Source organism: Enhydra lutris, unplaced genomic scaffold (genome assembly GCF_002288905.1).
Source record: "Enhydra lutris kenyoni isolate GAN:26980312 unplaced genomic scaffold, ASM228890v2 scaffoldscaffold6, whole genome shotgun sequence".
In the NCBI taxonomy this organism is placed as follows: domain Eukaryota; kingdom Metazoa; phylum Chordata; class Mammalia; order Carnivora; family Mustelidae; genus Enhydra; species Enhydra lutris.
This window is the reverse complement of record NW_019154090.1, coordinates 20,610,451-20,631,287: the sequence shown is the minus strand read 5'-3', so window position 1 is coordinate 20,631,287 and position 20,837 is coordinate 20,610,451. Positions and strand designations below refer to the sequence as shown.

Here is a 20,837-nt window from a genome sequence, read left to right as displayed (position 1 = left end):
CAGCATATCCCTTTTGCCGTAGAGGGACCTGACAGGCCATTTGTGGGCATGCTCATACCTGTCTCTGTGTGTTCCCTGGGTTCCATTACTTCCCTCTTTCCCTTGTGCTCACATCCTCCCCTGCTCAGTGTTCACATCACATCTGGCTACCTCCAGGGGACGTTTCTTGGCTATTCTGCTTCTTTTTTTTTTTTTTTAATTTTATTTTATTTTTTTATAAACATATAAACATATAAAAATATAATATATTTTTATCCCCAGGGGTACAGGTCTGTGAATCGCCAGGTTTACACACTTCACAGCACTCACCATAGCACATACCCTCCCCAATGTCCATAACCCCACCCCCCCTCCCCACCCCTCTCCCCCCATCAACCCTCAGTTTGTTTTGTGAGATTAAGAGTCACTTATGGTTTGTCTCCCTCCCAATCCCATCTTGTTTCATTTACTCTTCTCCTACCCCCTTAACCCCCCATGTTGCATCTCCTCTCCCTCATATCAGGGAGATCATATGATAGTTCTCTTTCTCCGATTTACTTATTTCGCTAAGCATGATACCCTCTAGTTCCATCCATGTCGTCGCAAATGGCAAGATTTCATTTCTTTTGATGGCTGCATAGTATTCCATTGTATATATATGCCACATCTTCTTTATCCATTCGTCTGTTGATGGACATCTAGGTTCTTTCCATAGTTTGGCTATTGTAGACATTGCTGCTATAAACATTCGGGTGCACGTGCCCCTTCGGATCACTACGTTTGTATCTTTAGGGTAAATACCCAGCAGTGCAATTGCTGGGTCATAGGGTAGTTCTATTTTCAACATTTTGAGGAACCTCCATGCTGTTTTCCAGAGTGGTTGCACCAGCTTGCATTCCCACCAACAGTGTAGGAGGGTTCCCCTTTCTCTGCATCCTCGCCAGCATCTGTCATTTCCTGACTTGTTAATTTTAGCCATTCTGACTGGTATGAGGTGGTATCTCATTGTGGTTTTGATTTGTATTTCCCTGATGCCGAGTGATATGGAGCAATTTTTCATGTGTCTGTTGGCCATCTGGATGTCTTCTTTGCAGAAATGTCTGTTCATGTCCTCTGCCCATTTCTTGATTGGATTATTTGTTCTTTGGGTGTTGAGTTTGCTAAGTTCTTTATAGATTTTGGACACTAGCCCTTTATCTGATATGTCATTTGCAAATATCTTCTCCCATTCTGTCAGTTGTCTTTTGGTTTTGTTAACTGTTTCCTTTGCTGTGCAAAAGCTTTTGATCTTGATAAAATCCCAATAGTTCATTTTTGCCCTTGCTTCCCTTGCCTTTGGCGATGTTCCTAGGAAGATGTTGCTGCGGCTGAGGTCGAAGAGGTTGCTGCCTGTGTTCTCCTCAAGGATTTTGATGGATTCCTTTCTCACATTGAGATCCTTCATCCATTTTGAGTCTGTTTTCGTGTGTGGTATAAGGAAATGATCCAATTTCATTTTTCTGCATGTGGCTGTCCAATTTTCCCAACACCATTTATTGAAGAGGCTGTCTTTTTTCCATTGGACATTCTTTCCTGCTTTGTCGAAGATTAGTTGACCATAGAGTTGAGGGTCTATTTCTGGGCTCTCTATTCTGTTCCATTGATCTATGTGTCTGTTTTTGTGCCAGTCCCGTGCTGTCTTGATGATGACAGCTTTGTAATAGAGCTTGAAGTCCGGAATTGTGATGCCACCAACTTTGGCTTTCTTTTTCAATATTGCTTTGGCTATTCGAGGTCTTTTCTGGTTCCATATAAATTTTAGGATTATTTGTTCCATTTCTTTGAAAAAAATGGATGGTACTTTGATAGGAATTGCATTAAATGTGTAGACTGCTTTAGGTAGCATAGACATTTTCACAATATTTATTCTTCCAATCCAGGAGCATGGAACATTTTTCCATTTCTTTGTGTCTTCCTCAATTTCTTTCATGAGTACTTTATAGTTTTCTGTGTTTAGATTCTTAGTCTCTTTGGTTAGGTTTATTCCTAGGTATCTTATAGTTTTGGGTGCAATTGTAAATGGGATTGACTCCTTAATTTCTCTTTCTTCTGTCTTGTTGTTGGTGTAGAGAAATGCAACTGATTTCTGTGCATTGATTTTATATCCTGACACTTTACTGAATTCCTGTACAAGTTCTAGCAGTTTTGGAGTGGAGTCTTTTGGGTTTTCCACATATAGTATCATATCATCTGCGAAGAGTGATAGTTTGACTTCTTCTTTGCCAATTTGGATGCCTTTAATTTCCTTTTGTTGTCTGATTGCTGAGGCTAGGACTTCTAGTACTATGTTGAATAGCAGTGGTGATAACGGACATCCCTGCCGTGTTCCAGACCTTAGCGGAAAAGCTTTCAGTTTTTCTCCATTGAGAATGATATTTGCGGTGGGTTTTTCATAGATGGCTTTGATAATATTGAGGTATGTGCCCTCTATCCCTACACTTTGAAGAGTTTTGATCAGGAAGGGATGCTGTACTTTGTCAAATGCTTTTTCAGCATCTATGGAGAGTATCATATGGTTCTTGTTCTTTCTTTTATTGATGTGTTGTATCACATTGATTGATTTGCAGATGTTGAACCAACCTTGCAGCCCTGGAATAAATCCCACTTGGTTGTGGTGAATAATCCTTTTAATGTACTGTTGAATCCTATTGGCTAGTATTTTGGCGAGAATTTTTGCATCTGTGTTCATCAAGGATATTGGTCTATAGTTCTCTTTTTTGATGGGATCCTTGTTTGGTTTTGGGATCAAGGTGATGCTGGCCTCATAAAATGAGTTTGGAAGTTTTCCTTCTATTTCTATTTTTTGGAACAGTTTCAGGAGAATAGGAATTAGTTCTTCTTTAAATGTTTGGTAGAATTCCCCCGGGAAGCCATCTGGCCCCGGGCTTTTGTTTGTTTGGAGATTTTTGATGACTGTTTCAATCTCCTTACTGGTTATGGGTCTGTTCAGGCTGTCTATTTCTTCCTGGTTCAGTTGTGGTAGTTTATATGTCTCTAGGAATGCATCCATTTCTTCCAGATTGTCAAATTTGTTGGCGTAGAGTTGCTCATAGTATGTTCTTATAATTGTCTGTATTTCTTTGGTGTTCGTTGTGATCTCTCCTCTTTCATTCATGATTTTATTTATTTGTGTCCTTTCTCTTTTCTTTTTGATAAGTCTGGCCAGGGGTTTATCAATCTTATTAATTCTTTCAAAGAACCAGCTCCTAGTTTTGTTGATTTGTTCTATTGTTTTTTTTTGGTTTCTATTTCATTGATTTCTGCTCTGATCTTTATGATTTCTCTTCTCCTGCTGGGTTTAGGGTTTCTTTCTTGTTCTTTCTCCAGCTCCTTTAGGTGTAGGGTTAGGTTGTGTACCTGAGACCTTTCTTGTTTCTTGAGAAAGGCTTGTACCGCTATATATTTTCCTCTCAGGACTGCCTTTGTTGTGTCCCACAGATTTTGAACCGTTGTGTTTTCATTATCATTTGTTTCCATGAATTTTTTCAATTCTTCTTTAATTTCCTGGTTGACCCATTCATTCTTTAGAAGGATGCTGTTTAGTCTCCATGTATTTGGGTTCTTTCCAAATTTCTTCTTGTGATTGATTTCTAGCTTCAGAGCATTGTGGTCTGAAAATATGCAGAGAATGATCCCAATCTTTTGATACCAGTTGAGACCTGATTTATGACCCAGGATGTGATCTATTCTGGAGAATGTTCCATGTGCACTAGAGAAGAATGTGTATTCTGTTGCTTTGGGATGGAATGTTCTGAATATATCTGTGATGTCCATCTGGTCCAGTGTGTCATTTAAGGCCTTTATTTCCTTGTTGATCTTTTGCTTGGATGATCTGTCCATTTCAGTGAGGGGAGTGTTAAAATCCCCTACTATTATTGTATTATTGTCGATGTGTTTCTTTGATTTTGTTATTAATTGGTTTATATAGTTGGCTGCTTCCACGTTAGGGGCATAGATATTTAAAATTGTTAGATCTTCTTGTTGGACAGTTCCTTTGAGTATGATATAGTGTCCTTCCTCATCTCTTATTATAGTCTTTGGCTTAAAATCTAATTGATCTGATATAAGGATTGCCACTCCTGCTTTCTTCTGATGTCCATTAGCATGGTAAATTCTTTTCCACCCCCTCACTTTAAACCTGGAGGTGTCTTCGGATTTAAGATGAGTTTCTTGTAGGCAACATATAGATGGGTTTTGTTTTTTTATCCATTCTGATACCCTGTGTCTTTGGATTGGGGCATTTAGCCCATTAACATTCAGGGTAAGTATTGAGAGAGATGAATTTAGTGCCATTGTATTGCCTGTAAGGTGACTGTTATTGTATATTGTCTCTGTTTCTTTCTGATCTACTACTTTTAGGGTCTCTCTTTGCTTAGAGGACCCCTTTCAATATTTCCTGTAGAGCTGGTTTGGTATTTGCAAATTCTTTCAGTTTTTGTTTGTCCTGGAAGCTTTTAATCTCTCCTCCTATTTTCAATGATAGCCTAGCTGGATATAGTATTCTTGGCTGCATGTTTTTCTCGTTTAGTACTCTGAATATATCATGCCAGCTCTTTCTGGCCTGCCAGGTCTCTGTGGATAAGTCTGCTGCCAATCTAATATTTTTACCATTGTACGTTACAGACTTCTTTTCCCGGGCTGCTTTCAGGATCTTCTCTTTGTCACTAAGACTTGTAAATTTTACTATTAGGTGACGGGGTGTGGACCTATTCTTATTGATTTTGAGGGGGGTTCTCTGAACCTCCTGGATTTTGATGCTTGTTCCCTTTGCCATATTGGGGAAATTCTCTCCAATAATTCTCTCCAATATACCTTCTGCTCCCCTCTCTGTTTCCTCTTCTTCTGGAATCCCAATTATTCTAATGTTGTTTCGTCTTACGGTGTCACTTTGCTCTCGAATTCTCCCCTCGTGGTCCAGTAGCTGTTTGTCCCTCTTTTGCTCAGCTTCTTTATTCTCTGTCATTTGGTCTTCTATATCGCTAATTCTTTCTTCTGCCTCATTTATCCTAGCAGTGAGAGCCTCCATTTTTGATTGCACCTCATTAATAGCTTTTTTAATTTCAACTTGGTTAGATTTTAGTTCTTTTATTTCTCCAGAAAGGGCTTTTATATCTCCCAAGAGGGTTTCTCTAATATTTTCCATGCCTTTTTCGAGCCCGGCTAGAACCTTGAGAATCGTCATTCTGAACTCTATATCTGACATATTACCAATGTCTGTATTGATTAGGTCCCTAGCCTTTGGTACTGCCTCTTGTTCTTTTTTTTGTGGTGAATTTTTCCGCCTTGTCATTTTGTCCAGATAAGAGTATATGAAGGAGCAAGTAAAATACTAAAAGGGTGGCAACAACCCCAGGAAAATATGCTTTAGCCAAATCCGAAGAGATCCCAAATCGTGAGGGGGGAGAAAGGGGATAAAAAAAAGGTTAAAAAGAAAAAAAAAAAAAAAGAAAGAAACAATTAAAAAAAGAAAACTGATAAAAAATATATAAAGGAAAAAAATATATATATATATTAGATAAACTATTTAAAAAACGTTAAAAAAGAAAACGGTAAAAGTTAAAAAAATTTAGCAGAAGAAGAGAAAAAAAAAATTAACTGCAAGGCTAAAGAATCATGGGGAGAAAGCCATGAGTTCCGTGCTTTGCTTTCTCCTCCTCTGGAATTCCGCTGCTCTCCTTGGTATTGAAACTGCACTCCTTGGTAGGTGAACTTGGTCCTGGCTGGGTTTCTTGTTGATCTTCTCGGGGAGGGGCCTGTTGTAGTGATTCTCAAGTATCTTTGCCCCAGGCGGAGTTGTACCGCCCTTACTTGGGCCGGGCTGAGTAATCCGCTCGGGTTTGCAGGGTTTGCTTTCGGGAGCTTTTGTTCCCTGAGCGCTTTCCGTAGCTTTCCGTAGAGTTCCGGAGGGTGGGAATGAAGATGGCCTCCTGGTCTCCGGCCCGGAGGAGCCGAGAGCCCGGGGCCCCACTCCTCAGTGCGCCCTCAGAGAACAGCGCCCAATTACTCCCGTCACCCTGGCCTCCGGCCGCGCTCCGAGCTGACCGAGACTGCGACCGGTTCAAGGTAACGCCAAGCTTAGAGCTCACTCCTCGGCTCTGTCTCTGTAGCCAGCTTCCCCGTTCTAATATCTGTAAGCTCTGCGACACTCAGACACCCTCGATCCTTCTGTGACCCTGCGGGACCTGAGGCCGCGCTGACCCCGCGTGGGCTTCACCCCGGTTAAGCCTCTGGAGCGATGTCCCTCAGCGGAACAGACTTTTAAAAGTCCTGATTTTGTTCTCCGTTGCTCCGCCGCTTGCCGGGAGCCGGCCCCTCCCCCCGCGGTCTATCTTCCCGTCGCTTTGGATTCACTTCTCCGCCAGTCCTACCTTTCAGAAAGTGGTTGATTTTCTGTTTCTAGAGTTGTTCTTCTTCTCTTCGATCTCCCGTTGGATTTGTAGGTGTTTGCAATCTTTAGATAAGCTATCTAGCTGATCTCCCGCTACCTGAAGTAGTCTCAGCCTGCTACTTCTCCGCCATCTTGACTCCTCTCCCGGCTATTCTGCTTCTTAATGATAACTCTTTTCTGTGCCTCTGTGCTCATTAAGTCAGACCCAACTGCATAGTATGGAATTCTATACTGTCACGGTCATATCTGGTTATATTTGATACATGCTAGTGTTGTCTCCCTAACTTGGGTAGAGGCGACATTTCTTCTTCAACACCTCTCACAATGCTAAGAATAGTAGCATCTTCTCCTTCATGTAATAATACAAATTCAGAGTTAGGACTCTTGGAACACCTTTCAGCAGCCCCTCTGCCTAAGCCACCTGTAAGACACGTATACCGAGTTATTTAGTCTTTAATTTTGGGATACTCTAACCCCCAGGGTTCCCATTTCATTTTTATTGTTTGTTTGTTTGTTTTTTAAAGATTTTGTTTATTTATTTGACAGAGAGCATAAGTAGGTAGAGAGACAGGCAGAGAGAGAGGAGGAAGCAGGCTTCCTGCTGAGCAGAGAGCCCGATGTGGGTCTTGATCCCAGGACCCTGGGATCATGATCCGAGCCGAAGGCAGAGGCTTTAACCCACTGAGCCACCCAGGTTGCCCCTTCATTTTTATTGTTAAAATTTTGATGTTTACATTGAACTGAAATCTCTCCCACTTTAACTTCTACTCACTATTGGTTCTAATTCAAATTCTTGCTAGTGGAGTCCTCTTTCCAGGCCGTAACAATGTCCGACAATAGTGCTCATGAAGATAGTGATTTGTTTTTGTCAGTACGTTAAGCTATTTGTTATAAGACAGAGCTTCAAGTACCTTTATCATCCTGGTCATTCTTCTCCCAGCAGTGTGGGTTTCACTACTTAGGTACCTCTTAAAGGCGCTGAGTATAATATTCTAGGTGAGTTGGATGATCTTTACGCTCTGTAGGATATTATATTTGGATTCAAATGTACTTTGAGGTTGCATTGGGTTTTGAGAACTTATAATTTGCATGAAGTAACTAAAATTAGAGTCTTTTTCACACATTTATCTTTTGTCTGTTTTTCTCATCGTGTACTTACTTGTTTGAGGTATTTGGATGTACAGAACTCTACATTTAAACTTGAGATCTCTTTATGTAAGATTTACCTCATTGTTTGGATCCCAACCCTTCCTCTGCAGTTCAACTTTTGGTCAACTGCAGATTTAATGAGCCTGCTATGTGTGTGTCCTAATCAAAGACACTGGTGTAAATTCTAAACAGAGGTAGACCCACAAAGCACACCCTCAGAGATTTCCATTCAGGTTGACAGGGATTTTTCAATGTCATCTCCAAGGTTATCACCATACACTGTCAAATACTTGTATGTCTTGATTTCAGAGACCATGCTCTGGCCTTTCCAGTCTAGTCACTATCAGAAGAGAAAATGTTGTTAGGCTGGTGTGATTTGATCTCAGTAACCCATTTCCTTGCCAGCAGCCCATTTGATATTGTCTTAGAATCTTGCTTGGAACATGCCAACTCACATGGTCCGTATACTTTGTGACATCTGTCTCTGTCCCATATTAGAAAACTGAAGTCACATTTTCCCATTTCTGCTTTGCTGGTAAATCACCTGTTTTTCCACAAAACCTTAGGGGCTTGAACTCACCATCAGATTCTCCTGGTCTTTGAAATTTTTAGACCATCCTCCTCCTAGGAGGAGAGAAAATTTTGGATGGAAAACTTCTCAAGCCGTGTTGCCTTCCATTATCAGAGGTATTTGCATTCAGGCATTAGAATGAAGGAAAAAGGGAGAAGCCACTCAAGCTAAGGATTGAGATGACAAAAATGTGTTGGGGAGCGTTAGTTTTCCAAATGAAGTGCGTATTGGGAAGGCCTCGTGGCACACTGGTAGTATGTTGGACTCCAAATGAGATGCATGTGAGGGGTCAGGTGATACTAGGACCACAAGGTAAAATCATTACAAGATACTTTCTGTGCTTCAGTTTCTTCATTATAAAATGGGAATAATAATAGTCCTCACCTCAGAGGGTTGTTCTGATAGCTAAATAAAAGAATGTGTGTAAAGTGCTTCATGATAAGTGCCAGTTATTATTAATTTTTTATAGTTTTTAAAATTATGTTGTGTTAGTCACCATACAGTACATCATTAGTTTTTGATGTAGTGCTCCATGATTCATTGTTTGCGTGTAACACCCAGTGCACCATGCAATCTGTGTCCTCCTTAATACCCACCACCGGGCCAACCCATCCCCTCACCCTTCTTCCCTCTAAAACCCAAAGTTTGATTCCTGGAGTCCCTAGTCTGTCATGGTTTGTCTCCCCCTCTGATCCCCCCCCCTTCATTTTTCCCTTCCTTCTTCTTATGTCCTCCATGCTATTCCTTATGTTCCACAAATAAGTGAAACCATATGATAATTGTCTTTCTCTGTTTGACTTATTTCACTCAGCATAATCTCCTCCAGTTCCATTCATGTTGATGCAAATGTTGCATGCCAGTTATTATTATTGTTAATTGAATGTATGCAGAAATCTCTATGGACATAAACATTTCTGAATGTTAAGTTTTATTTGGTTGAATTCTGGTTTACAAAACATTTTTTTCTTAAATATTCTTATTTAGTAATTATAGGCGTTTTGTAAATTGTACTATTAGTGCCTTCAGTCTTTTTTTTTTTTTTTTAAGATTTTATTTATTTATTTGGCAGACAGGGATCACAAGTAGGCAGAGAGGCAGGCAGCGGGAGAGGGGAAGCAGGCTCCCCGCTGAGCAGAGAGCCCGATGCAAGGCTTGATCCCAGGGGATCCTTGGGATCATGACCTGAGCTAAAGGCAGAGGCTTAACCCACTGAGCCACCCAGGTGCTCCAGTGCCTTCAGTCTTATCTGTAAAATTAGGATAATGTCTCCTCAGGGCCACACAGTGAGAAGGCAGCAAGCCCTGGTTCCTGGTTGCTTAAAAATCACTTATCACATCTGAGTCTGAATTTCCTCATCTGAAATACTGAAGTTTGGCTAGTCTTTGGGTCCTTTTCTAGGTCTAGAATACTTTAGCTAGCATAATCCTGACACCTGGAGCACTTAACATATTTTTAAAATATGTTTATCTTTGGGAGCTCCACAGTTTCAAAGTGTGATTAGTTGGGTTCTCTGGATAAGCAGACTCTGAGAGAAATTTCCTTGCAAGAAGTTTATTGGAGGGTGCTCTTAGGATCAGCCTCTCTGTGGGAGTGAAGGAAGGAGGCAGGACTGAGCAGAGGGAAGCACTAAGCTGGGGCAGGTGCAACAAAGAGCTCTGGGGCTGGGATGGGACTTGATACCCCCACATCACCCTTTCTCTGACTGTGAGCTGTCCCAGGACAAAGCAGTGAATTGGGGTGAGGTACTGCTTCTTGGCTGAGAACAAGTCCTAGAAAGGGATGCAGCTGGAAGCTGTGGCCACCATCTCTTTGCATCTGGGGAACAGGAGCTTTCAGTCTTGGAGGCAGGAATCTGGGGCACACACCATGACATCTGCCACAGGGAGTAAATCTGACTTGCAAAGTGGAAGCATGGCTGTGGTCACTTAAAATTCAAAGAGCCACATTGATGCATGAGGTAAACTTAAGATTTGCTTTGGGGATTAACTGTTATCTTTTGCATTCTCCATAGTATTATGCAGTTGCTTGGAGCATTTCCTTCACCCAGTGGTCCTGCCTCTCCTTGTAGTCTGGTGAATGAGACCACTTTGATTAAATACTCCAGACTGCCAACCATAAACAAGCATAGTTTCCGGTACTTTGTCTTGGATAACAGTGTCATCCTGGCAATGCTGGAGCAACCTCTTGGAAATGAACAGAGTAAGTTTCAGCACTTTGGGCCTTTTCCACTGCTAAATTGACATGTTTGTCAGTGCTACTCTCGGGCTGTTTCCAGGAATAGGGAAGGAAAAGGCTACAAATGCACACAATTCTGCATTTGTCAAAATGTCTCCTAACTGTGTGATAATAGTAACTGAAAAAGAGAGGGTCAGAAAATAGAATACACATATCAAATAGAATCTCTTAGACGCTCTTTGTCTGTATCTGAATACCAGAAAGGAGCTCTGTAGTTCTATAAAAAGTTTATTTTAGTGGGGTATTTTCTCTTTTGTACTGTGCATAAAAATTGTATTACTCTTCTTGAACTTTGGATCCTGCCCTTCTCCTCTTGTGGCCCTCACTCCCCGTTATTGTATTTTAGCTATCTGTGCCACCCAAACAGGTGGGAAATTTGAGGAGTCATCTTGGCCTGCTCCTTCCTGTTTCTCCCTATCGTAATTGGTGTCCAAGTTTCTGCTTACCCAGTGACTCTTGCATCTTTTTTTCCTCTGCATCCCTCCCAATACATCCAAATGCAGGGCCTTATTATTTCTTACTGAGATTATTATAGTTGCTTCCTATTGGTCTGATCCCCCCTCCTCTGGTTCCAAAATGTCTTATCCTTACCCCTGTCCTACTTACTGCCACCATTATAATCTTCCTCAAGTATGGATCTCACCATGCCATGCCCTCCTGAAAACCCTTAAATGATTTTCCATTGACACAGTGTACACTTGTTCCCTCCTCAACTCCCCCCCACCCCACCCCACCATAAGCCATCTCAAGGTATATGACTACCATTGCAACCCAGGCTACTCAGAGTACATTTTTTTTTCTGATGGCTATTGGAATCAGCCAGTATGTAAAGGAAGCATGTTCTCAGAGGTATCCTTATTTCCAGGAAAGTGAAGGTTATAGAACCTATGGGCAGAGAGGGTCCAGGGAATCTCCCACTGTTCCTTCATTTACAGGTGAAGAAATGGAGGCTCAGAGAGGATATATATGACTTGGTCAGGGTTACTCAAGAATGTGAGGTGTGACTAGGACTAGTGTCCAAATTTTCTGAGCCTTATACTGTGCTTTTCTGTTGTCCCTGCCCCATAGGATTTTCTCAGTAATTAAAGACTTATTAACCTTTACAGAGGTGAACAGGGTCTTCCAGTCCCATGCAAATTCTGTTGAGACTATATGGGTAGGATCTCATGAATCCATAAAATGAAAATGAGACATTTCCCTACAGTTCAGAAATGAATGAATACCATCACAGGTTTCCCTTGTATGGAGGTAAGGTACGATGACTTTAATGTAAAACAGATGTGGCCTTTAATCATTTCCCAGCTCCAGAAGTTCTAGTTCCAACTCTTCCCTGCATGCACTTCTTTCTTCCCTGTCCCAGACCTAGGGCTTGCATCACTTTTTTCCCTGGCCTGTGCCTATAATTCATGACTCCTCTAGCCTTCTACTCCGAGGCTGCTTCCTAAGGAGTGTTAAATCTCAGTGTTCCCTTTAGGTTTCCTGGCCTGAGGGGTAAGTGTCAGTCCTCTTCCAGATTTTTTAGGACTTACCTACTCTCATTCCTAGTAATTTCACTGCATTGGAAGTGTACTAAAAATATAAATAGTTGGGATTTTATAGATTTACAAGAACATTTTGATAGTTTATTATAATTAGTAACAGAAGAAGTGAGAAGGAAAAGTTTGAAAAAGTTTAACTCCCATACCAGGACGAAAGGAGGGAATAAGAAGGAGGATCTGGGTCACTCGGGAAGTCCATCCTGAGTTTTTCCCCATTGCCCCTCCCCCTGCCCAATTCCCTGTCCCTGAACTTCCCCTGGGATGGAACAGGGACTGCCTGTGGTGGATAGCAGTACATAAGGCATGGGGAAATGCAGCAGCAGCACTGCAGACACCCAGTCTGTTTTTCTGGACTAAGAGTATTAGCTAGGACAGGGTCTGCCAAAAATGTGTGTACCACTGGAGGCATGTGAGATGGTGTTAGTCAACGCGTTGATGAACATAATTTTATGGATTGTTAAATATGGGTTTAAAAAATAAATTATTAGCACACCAAAACTCACAGTTTTCCACTTAAAGATACACAGTTTCCTTTTTGAATAGATTTAAATTTAAAAAAGAAAGTGGTTGATACAAAGTAAGATAATAGTACTTACAGTATGTGGGTATGGCAGAAACATAGACAAGAACACTGTGGCTTTCAAACACTGTGCTGGGCTTGGATTATTAGTGGTTGATAACACGTGTATTTTAAATGGTTGTTGTCTGAAATAAAAACTTTTTACACCAATATTTTATTTTAGATGATTTTTTCCCCTCTGTCACTGTGCTGGTCCGGGGAATGTCTGGAAGACTTGCTTGGGCACAACAACTTTGCCTTTTACCCAGAGGAGCAAAAGCAAATCAGAAGGTATCCATTAGAAATTACAGGGAAGTAACTAGGAGTGAGTGAGTGTGTGTGTGTGTGAGTGTTTGTGTGTTATGATTTAAAGGTTAGATAACATCTCAACAAAGTTCATTGGTAAATATTTTTGATCCTAGCCAGGGTTCAGTCATTTGGTTCACATCAGAATCACCTTAGGAGCCCATAATTCCCACATCCACTAAATTAATCTTTAAAGACATCTTCATGACAGGTATGTTTTCAAAAAGCTTTCCAGGTGATTCTGAATCTGCTTATGATTAAGAATTGTTCTGAGCCATGGCCTCATTTTTTTAATGTTGTGTTAAATATAATAAAACTCAGGTATGCGCTGTATAGGAAAAAAATTTGGCCAGACTCTTGATCTCTCTGGCAATAGGACTTAGTTTCACGTTGTTTTTATATGATTTATTCCTGTATAATTGGTAATATGCCCTATAATTTTTTAATATGCTATATAATTTAATGAAATCTTATTTGGGATGGCATAGTTTTTTTTCTTTGTAATGTTTGTAATTTTGTGAATAAAAATTTGCTCATGGGAGAAGGTTGGAAAATTCAGATAATAAGGAAGAAATTTTAAGTCATCTCTACCCTGACTTTCCAGATGTAGTCATTAAGTATTTTAGTAGATTTCTTTACAATCTTTTTTCCCTTTCTGTACACGGTAATATTAAATGGAGTTTGAGTCCTTTTTGTATACTGTTCTTTTCACTTAACAACATTGGAAGCTTTTACTTACGTTATAAAATTTCTTTAAAATATGAGTTCATTAAATGTGTCACCAGCATTTAAGAGAGACAGCCACAGAATTGGAGCATGTGTCTAAAATCATTTAACATCCTAGGTGTCTGGTTTTGTTTTGTTTTTTTAAAGATTTTATTTATTTATTGGTCAGAGAGCGAGAGGGAGAACACAAGCAGGCAGAGTGGCAGGCGGAGGCAGAGGGAGAAGCAGGCTCCCTGCTGAGCAGGGAGCCCGATGTGGGACTCGATCCCAGGACCCTGGGATCATGACCTGAGCTGAAGGCAGCGGCTTAACCAACTGAGCCACCCAGGCGTCCCCTAGGTGTCTGTTTTAGATGAACTGTGCTTCTGCCCTGTGAGGAGCACACCCCTGTTTTTGCTTGGTGGCGTCAAGCAGATCACATTCTGTCAGCACTGTAAGCCAGTAAATTAGCATTAAAGACAGGAGGAAGGAGATTGGGAAAGGAATTAAAATTTGTTGGTGCTTTAATATGTGTCTTGTACATTTTTGTTTAATCATTACAACATCCTGATGATGGATATTTGCACTTTTCAGATGCAAAAACAAAAGCCACGCAGTTAATGGATATTAAAGCAGGGATGTGGAGCCATGAGCATCTAGATTTGGTGTTCAGTTAGACTCACTGTCTAGAGAGGCCCAGGGGACCCAAATTTCTGCTTTGTTTGTATCGGATGTTTTGAGAACCTTTGGAGAAGAGGGAGATTTGAGCCTTAAGTTCTGAACTGCTTTATCCATTGGTTTACCACTTATTGGAGATTCTGGCCTGAGGCTGTTAGAGATATACAACCCATAAGTCACAAAATCTGTAAAATGATGAACATTTTTGTAAAAATAAAAGAGTACACTGGTACACGGGCTGTTTACCTTTAGTGTTAACAGTGGTATTTGCAGATTCTTCCTGAGTTCCAGTGTTATGTAATCCTAGGGAAACAGGCATCTAAGAGACCAGGAAAGTGTGTGTCATTACGGATGACACCAAATGTAATGCACATAACATTATTTGTTTTACTTTAACAGCTTTTTGTACCTGAACCTCGTCCAGTTCCTAAAAATGATGTTGGATTTAAATATACTGTCAAACATCGACCATTTCCTGAAGAGGTGGATAAGATTCCTTTTGTGAAAGCAGATCTGAGCATTCCAGATTTGCATGAAATTGTCACTGAAGAAGTAAGATAAGTCTTTGTCAGCTGTTGTTAAAGGAATGATGATAAACATTCTTGAACAACTGCCTTGGTTGAGACACTGATGTTACTGATGTTTTTGATGTTACTGGAGATGACCTAGATCTCTGTCATCCAGGTTACCATGTAGTAAGACAAGTGTAGTTTGTAGCTGATTCAAAGGACCTGGACCTCTCTTAGAGAGGCATCTGGGCCAGTCTGTGGTAGGTTTCAGCAGGATGGAGACATGATCGCACTCTGGAGGGCGTTTGGAGAAGGGAAACCCAATTCAGAGATTTGGATGACCATCCAGGCAGGGAAAAGGAAGGACTACCTGACTAACAGCAGAAGTTGAAACACATGGAATGTACTATAGAGATAGACCCAAGCAGTTTTCAATTGATGAGAGAAGGAAAAAAAATGAAGAACTTAGATTCTGAAGCTGAGTGACAAAGGAGATATCAGTGCTATTTATAGAAATATGGATTATTTAGGAAGAGGACAGGTTTGGCAAGATGGGAAAGATGTATTTGGTTTTAGATTTAGATAAATAGATTAACTAATAGGTATCTTAGATCAGGAGAGAAGTTTAAGAAGCAGGGGGCAAAAGTGTGTCAGGGCATGAGAGAATAGGGGAGGAATGGAGGCTGCTTACTCTAGCCAGAGAGATCAGGGAGAAGGAGTGCTAAGTAGAGGCCTCTGGATTTTGGCATGAATGTGCAGGTGACCTTTGAGAGCAGGTCCAAAGTCAGTGACACTAGTGTAAGGGGCTGGGGGATGAGTGGTTAATGAGAGGCAGTGAACATAAACTACACGGTTAGCAGTTAAGAGAAGGGTACAAAGTGGATAGCAGCATGAGGAAATGGCCTAGCTAAGGCAAGGCAAAGCTAGTTTTTACTTTTTTCTTTCTATTTTTTAAACTCATAGGTGTGAGGAATATGAACATGCTTAGAGGCTGAAAGGAAGGAAGCAGTGGAGAAGGGCCTGTGTCTGCTAACACTATAAGATGGTCCGGGAAAGTGCTAAGTAATCGAATAAGAGTCTGAGTGACTCTTAAAAAAAAATAGAAAAACCGTATTTCTGGTAAGACAGGAGAGAAGGAGTGAGCAGGTGGAGATTCAGAGACATTTGAAGGTGGAAAGAAGAGAAACTGAAGGAGCTCATGTAAATTTTAATTTTAGTTCTTAGCAATGAAATAGGGAATAAAAGATAGCTCGTAAAATTACCAGGCAGCCCAGCCAGGTTAAATAGAATCGTCTATAGTGAAATTACTTAACTTCCTGTGCTGACTGTCTTCTTCACAAGTCCTTGGGATCTGGAGGCATTAAGTAAAAAATTTGAGTGGTGTAAGAATATGGAAGAATAATGGCCATTTGTATGTTTAGAAGAGGGTACCAAGATGTTAGATTTGGTAGGGGTTAGGTGGGTTGGTTGGCATATAGATGAAGCCAGGACACTACTAGCCTGGGACAACATGAGGAGGGGTTGAATGCCCACAATGGTGGGAAAGCACAGCTCGGCGAGTGAAGGTGTGGGAGAGATAGAGGAGGGGGCTTGTGGTTGGAGAAGGGAATCTCATCATTGTAGCTCTTGAAAGTACAGCTTATCCGAGGTACAGAGTGTTCTCGTGGACAGCCCAAGTTGTGAGGGTTGAGGAGGTTATAGAAATATAAGCCAGGCTATTGGAAGGATCATTGCTTACCACAGAGGATCGAGTTAGACTAGGATTGAGCAGACGCGAAGCAGGGGGTAGGGGAGATTCTCTGAATCTAGTGGAGTAATCCATTCAGATGAGGACTTTGAACATGAGGGGCTGCAGGGTGAGGGTGGACAGTGGTGAGGGAGAGGGAGTGGAAGCAACAACCCCTACCCCTTTCTTGCCCATTTGAGGGGAAGCAGAGACAGAATGGTTTCATTTACAGTTTTTTGGGTATTTGTTTTAACCTTGAAATGTGTTTGCTTGGTTGCATTCTCTACTGAATTGAAACTCTGTGTTGATCACTGAAAATTATCTGCATTTCCTTTGTTGCTTAAAGCTTTATTTTTATTCTTAAATTAAGATTAATCCTTTTACTTTTCTGATAGTTCCAAAAAAATTAAATATTTTGTTTATTTCAGTTGGAAGAAAGACATGAAAAATTAAGGAATGGCATGACCCAGCAGATTGCTTATGAAGTACACCTTGAACAACAAAGTGAGGAAGAGCTGCGGAAGAGAAGTTTTCCTGATCCAGTTACGGATTGTAAGCCTCCACCTCCTGCCCAGGAATTCCAAACAGCACGCCTCTTCCTTTCTCACTTTGGATTTTTGTCCTTAGAAGCACTGAAGGTAATTTTCTTAAACCTCTATGAGTAAATATATTCATAAGTTAACATGGAGTTGATGATAGCTAAAACATTTTTATGAGGACAGAAGGAATTAAATAAATAAATCTTATCCTGTATGCAAGTCAATGAAATTCTGTGGTGCTGTAGTTTTTACTCTGCAAGTCCAAGACCGTTTGTCCCATGAATCCTTCTGGATTGAGGGGACAGTCCCCGTCTCAGGGGGCTGCTTTGGTAATACACCTAGCACTGAAATTTGCTGAGTAGTGTAGAGCCCATATCACATGTATAAATGAAATCTACAGATAATTAGAACAAGAATGTTAAAAATCTTCTATCAACATTTATGACTGAAGGTACAGGCTACAGTGGGCTCTGCTTTTTCATGCCTCTTCTAAAAAGTAACAAGTATTTGTGAGCCGAGAAGTTCTTATGTTGTGCAGGTTCTAAGATCAGACTGGCTGGGTTTAGGTCCTGACACCAGTGCTTGCCAACTTTGTGGTCTTGGGCAATTGCCTGACGTCTCCGAGTCTTAGCTCCTCATCTGAAACGGAGACGATGAAAGTCCCCGCCACACTGTGGCTGTGTGAGGCTGCATGAGATATTTCATGCAGTGCTTAGAGCACAGCCAGCCAGCCTGGAAGGTAAATATTGCCATTCTTCTTCTTCTTTTTTTCTTTAAGTAGGCTCCACACCCAGCATGGGGCTTGAACTCCCAACCCTGAGATCAAGTGTCACATACTCTACTGACTGCACCAGGCAGGGCCCAGATATTGCCATTTTTCTTCTTCTTCTTCCTCCTTTTTTGAAGATTTTATCTATTTGAAAAAGAGAGAGCACAAGCAGGGGGTGGGGAGATGAAGGGGGAGAGGGAGAAGCAGACTCCTCACTGAGCAGGGAACCAAACGTGGGACTAGATCCCAGGATCCTGAGATCATGACCTGAGTTGAAGGCAGACGCTTAGCCTACTGAGCTACCCAGGCACCCCTCTTGCCATTATTCTTAATTCCATTATCCTTAAAACAGTTTTACAAGGAAAGTGATACTATCCCTGTTTTACAGATGTGAAAACAGGCTCAAAAATGTGAAATAGCTTGCCTAAGGTGGATTTGGAGTTTGTACTAAGGCCTCTTTGTTTTGAAAAGCACAATTGAAGTGTACCAGGGAAGAAGTTGCTCATTGCAGAAGTTGTCCCCTGCTTTTACTCCCTAGCAGCTACTTGATTAAAGGTCAAGGGTTAACGTTTTAGGAAAGCAGGGGTAACATTTCTGGTTTTGGGTTTCAGCACGTTGATGGAAAATGTTCTGAATTATAGAAAAGTGAGTTGGTGGTGGAGAGTATGAACATTACTCTGAGCTCACACGAGTCGGGGGAGGGGCACAGGGAGAGGGAGAGAAGGAATCTCAAGCAGGCTCCAGCACAGAGCCCAGTGGTGGGGCTCAGTCTCACAATCCTGAGATCATGACCTGAGCTAAAAACAAGTCAGCTGTTTAACCGACTGCGGCCACCCAGGCACCCCTGTGAAATTTATTTTTTACTAGAAAGTGTGATAGATTACAGAGAAAATACGATTCAAAATTATATGCATAGTATGATCTCAGTTGTCTTTGAAAAAATTATATACAGGGCGCCTGGGTGGCTCAGTGGGTTAAAGCCTCTGCCTTCGGCTCAGGTCATGATCCCAGGGTCTTGGGATCGAGTCCCGCATCGAGCTCTCTGCTCAGCGGGGAGCCTGCTTCCCTTCCTCTCTCTCTGCCTGCCTCTCTGCCTACTTGTGATCTCTATCTGTCAAATAAATAAATAAAATCTTTAAAAAAAAAAAAAGAAAAAAATTGTATACATAGTATGATCTCAATTGTCTTTGACAAAAAAATAGTTGAAAGGAAGTATACAAGAATGTTAAATAGTTTTTCTAGTTTAGGATAATGGTTGTATTTATTCCTGCCACTTTATAATTTTTTTACTTATATATATTAAACTATGAGCAAGTATTGCTTTTATAATTAGAATAATGAAAAGAGATAATAATTTCTCCTTTCTTCCTTTGGTGGTAGGAACCTGCAAATAGTCGCCTACCTCCTCACCTCATTGCACTTGACTCCACGATACCTGGATTTTTTGATGACATTGGGTATCTGGATCTCTTGCCATGTCGTCCCTTTGACACAGTTTTTATTTTCTATATGAAACCAGGTCAGAAAACCAACCAGGAGGTAAGATTTCTGCATTTTGGGGATAATTTTTTATGCTATAAATGTTAAAAAGTTTTACTTGGCTGTGTTTATCCATAGTGGTAGGTAGGTTATACGTGATGCTTAAAGACTGTGAACCAGTTCAGAATGGAGTTAATGAAATCGTGATGCTCAGAGTCCTAAGCCTTTTGACTCTCAAAAGAACGTGATGTAGAGAGGAGCCATAATGTGTCTTTCTTCCCCTTAAAGAATTCAGATTCAAAAGAAACTGAAATACAGAAGGTTAACCACAAAAAGCTTAAGGTGAAAAACAGCAGATATTTACTGAGCATCTTCAGTGCCTGGTATAGAAGTGAGTAACAGTCTTTCCTCTCAAGGAGCTTACCTTGCAGGTAATTTCACAAGCAGATAATTTCAGTTGAGGTGTGCATAGCGTGCAGTGGGGAGAAGAACACCTGAAATAAAGGACAGAAGCGGAAGACTTGAGTAAAACTTAAGTTAAAGAAGACTTAAGTTGGTGCATGTATCAAAGAGAGTAGGAGAAGTATGAAGAAAAGTACAAGATAAAGGATAATGGGAAAATGGAGAACAAATGACAAGAGAGTTAAAGCATCTGTTGGAAATGAATAGTTGAAACATGGAATTGGCAGGCAGCTACGAACTTTTGACTAGGAAAGGGCCAAAGGAAGAGTTACCAAATACAGTATTAGATGTACAGGGCCTATGACTGCATGGTCTCAGAATTTTACTGTAATTCTTGTAATGCTGGTAGCTAATCAAATTGAACACACCATAAGAAATTTATCAAAGTCACAAAATGTTTATTTCTATTAGAAGCACTATTTCAGGTAATTGGTAAACTATTAGAAAATGAGATTGATTTATGAGATTTATTATAATTGGTGAACTATTAGAAAATATGAGATTTCTCATCTCATGCTATTGACTCAATAAATATTAAGTGTCCACTGTCAGGTGCCAGGGTTGTAGTGGTGAACAGGATCTGCAAGGTATCTGACATTCCAGAACTGCCGTCTAAAGGGGAAGACAGATGACTAAAGAAACAGCCATAGTAAAATGTGCTAATTAGAAATATTTTATAGGAGCCATCAACAGGAAAACCTAACCTCCTTTTGAGAAGGTTAGGAGGAAAATATTTTAGCTGTTATCTGTGGTTATATTGAGAGTGGGTAAAAAGGGAAAAGCAGGTTTTTACTAACAAAGTCGTAGCATGTGTGATGGCCCTGGAGGTTAAGAGAGAATTCCGTCTTCACCAAATTCACTGTGGAGTCCAGTATACTTGGAGCTTGGGAGAATGTGGGCTTATGATGGCTGGAGGTGAGACTAGTGGACTCCAGGTATTTGAAAGAACCTGAGAATGGGGTTGATTGCAGAGGTTGGGGATTTGTTTGGAAGAAGTCTCATGCATGGTTCGTATGACAATAGTAGGGTCATTTTTCTCCTTCCTGTAAAAGAAGACACAGACTGTTGAGATAGCTCTTAAACTAATTCCATTTCCTTAGCTTTCTAGGCACTGAGAGGGATGAGAGCATCGCACAGTCTGCAGCCTCCTATAGAATGTCTGAGTCCCACCTTCCCTAGCCGCAGGATAGCTTTAGGGTAATTTCT

At 40.9% G+C, this 20,837-nt stretch overlaps 1 protein-coding gene across 2 annotated transcripts in view; it reads left to right on the top strand.

The window, feature by feature from the left end:
- The window catches only part of LOC111141403 (Ral GTPase activating protein non-catalytic beta subunit), an 87,664-nt gene that overhangs the window by 50,204 nt on the left and 16,623 nt on the right, over nucleotides 1–20,837 (top strand). For both annotated transcript variants that reach the window (XM_022493925.1, XM_022493924.1), the window contains exons 19-23: nucleotides 10,138–10,325; nucleotides 12,643–12,749; nucleotides 14,547–14,699; nucleotides 16,811–17,020; nucleotides 19,071–19,229. In XM_022493925.1, coding sequence (XP_022349633.1) covers nucleotides 10,138–10,325; nucleotides 12,643–12,749; nucleotides 14,547–14,699; nucleotides 16,811–17,020; nucleotides 19,071–19,229 — 817 coding nt within the window. The remainder of the gene's footprint in view (nucleotides 1–10,137; nucleotides 10,326–12,642; nucleotides 12,750–14,546; nucleotides 14,700–16,810; nucleotides 17,021–19,070; nucleotides 19,230–20,837) is intronic.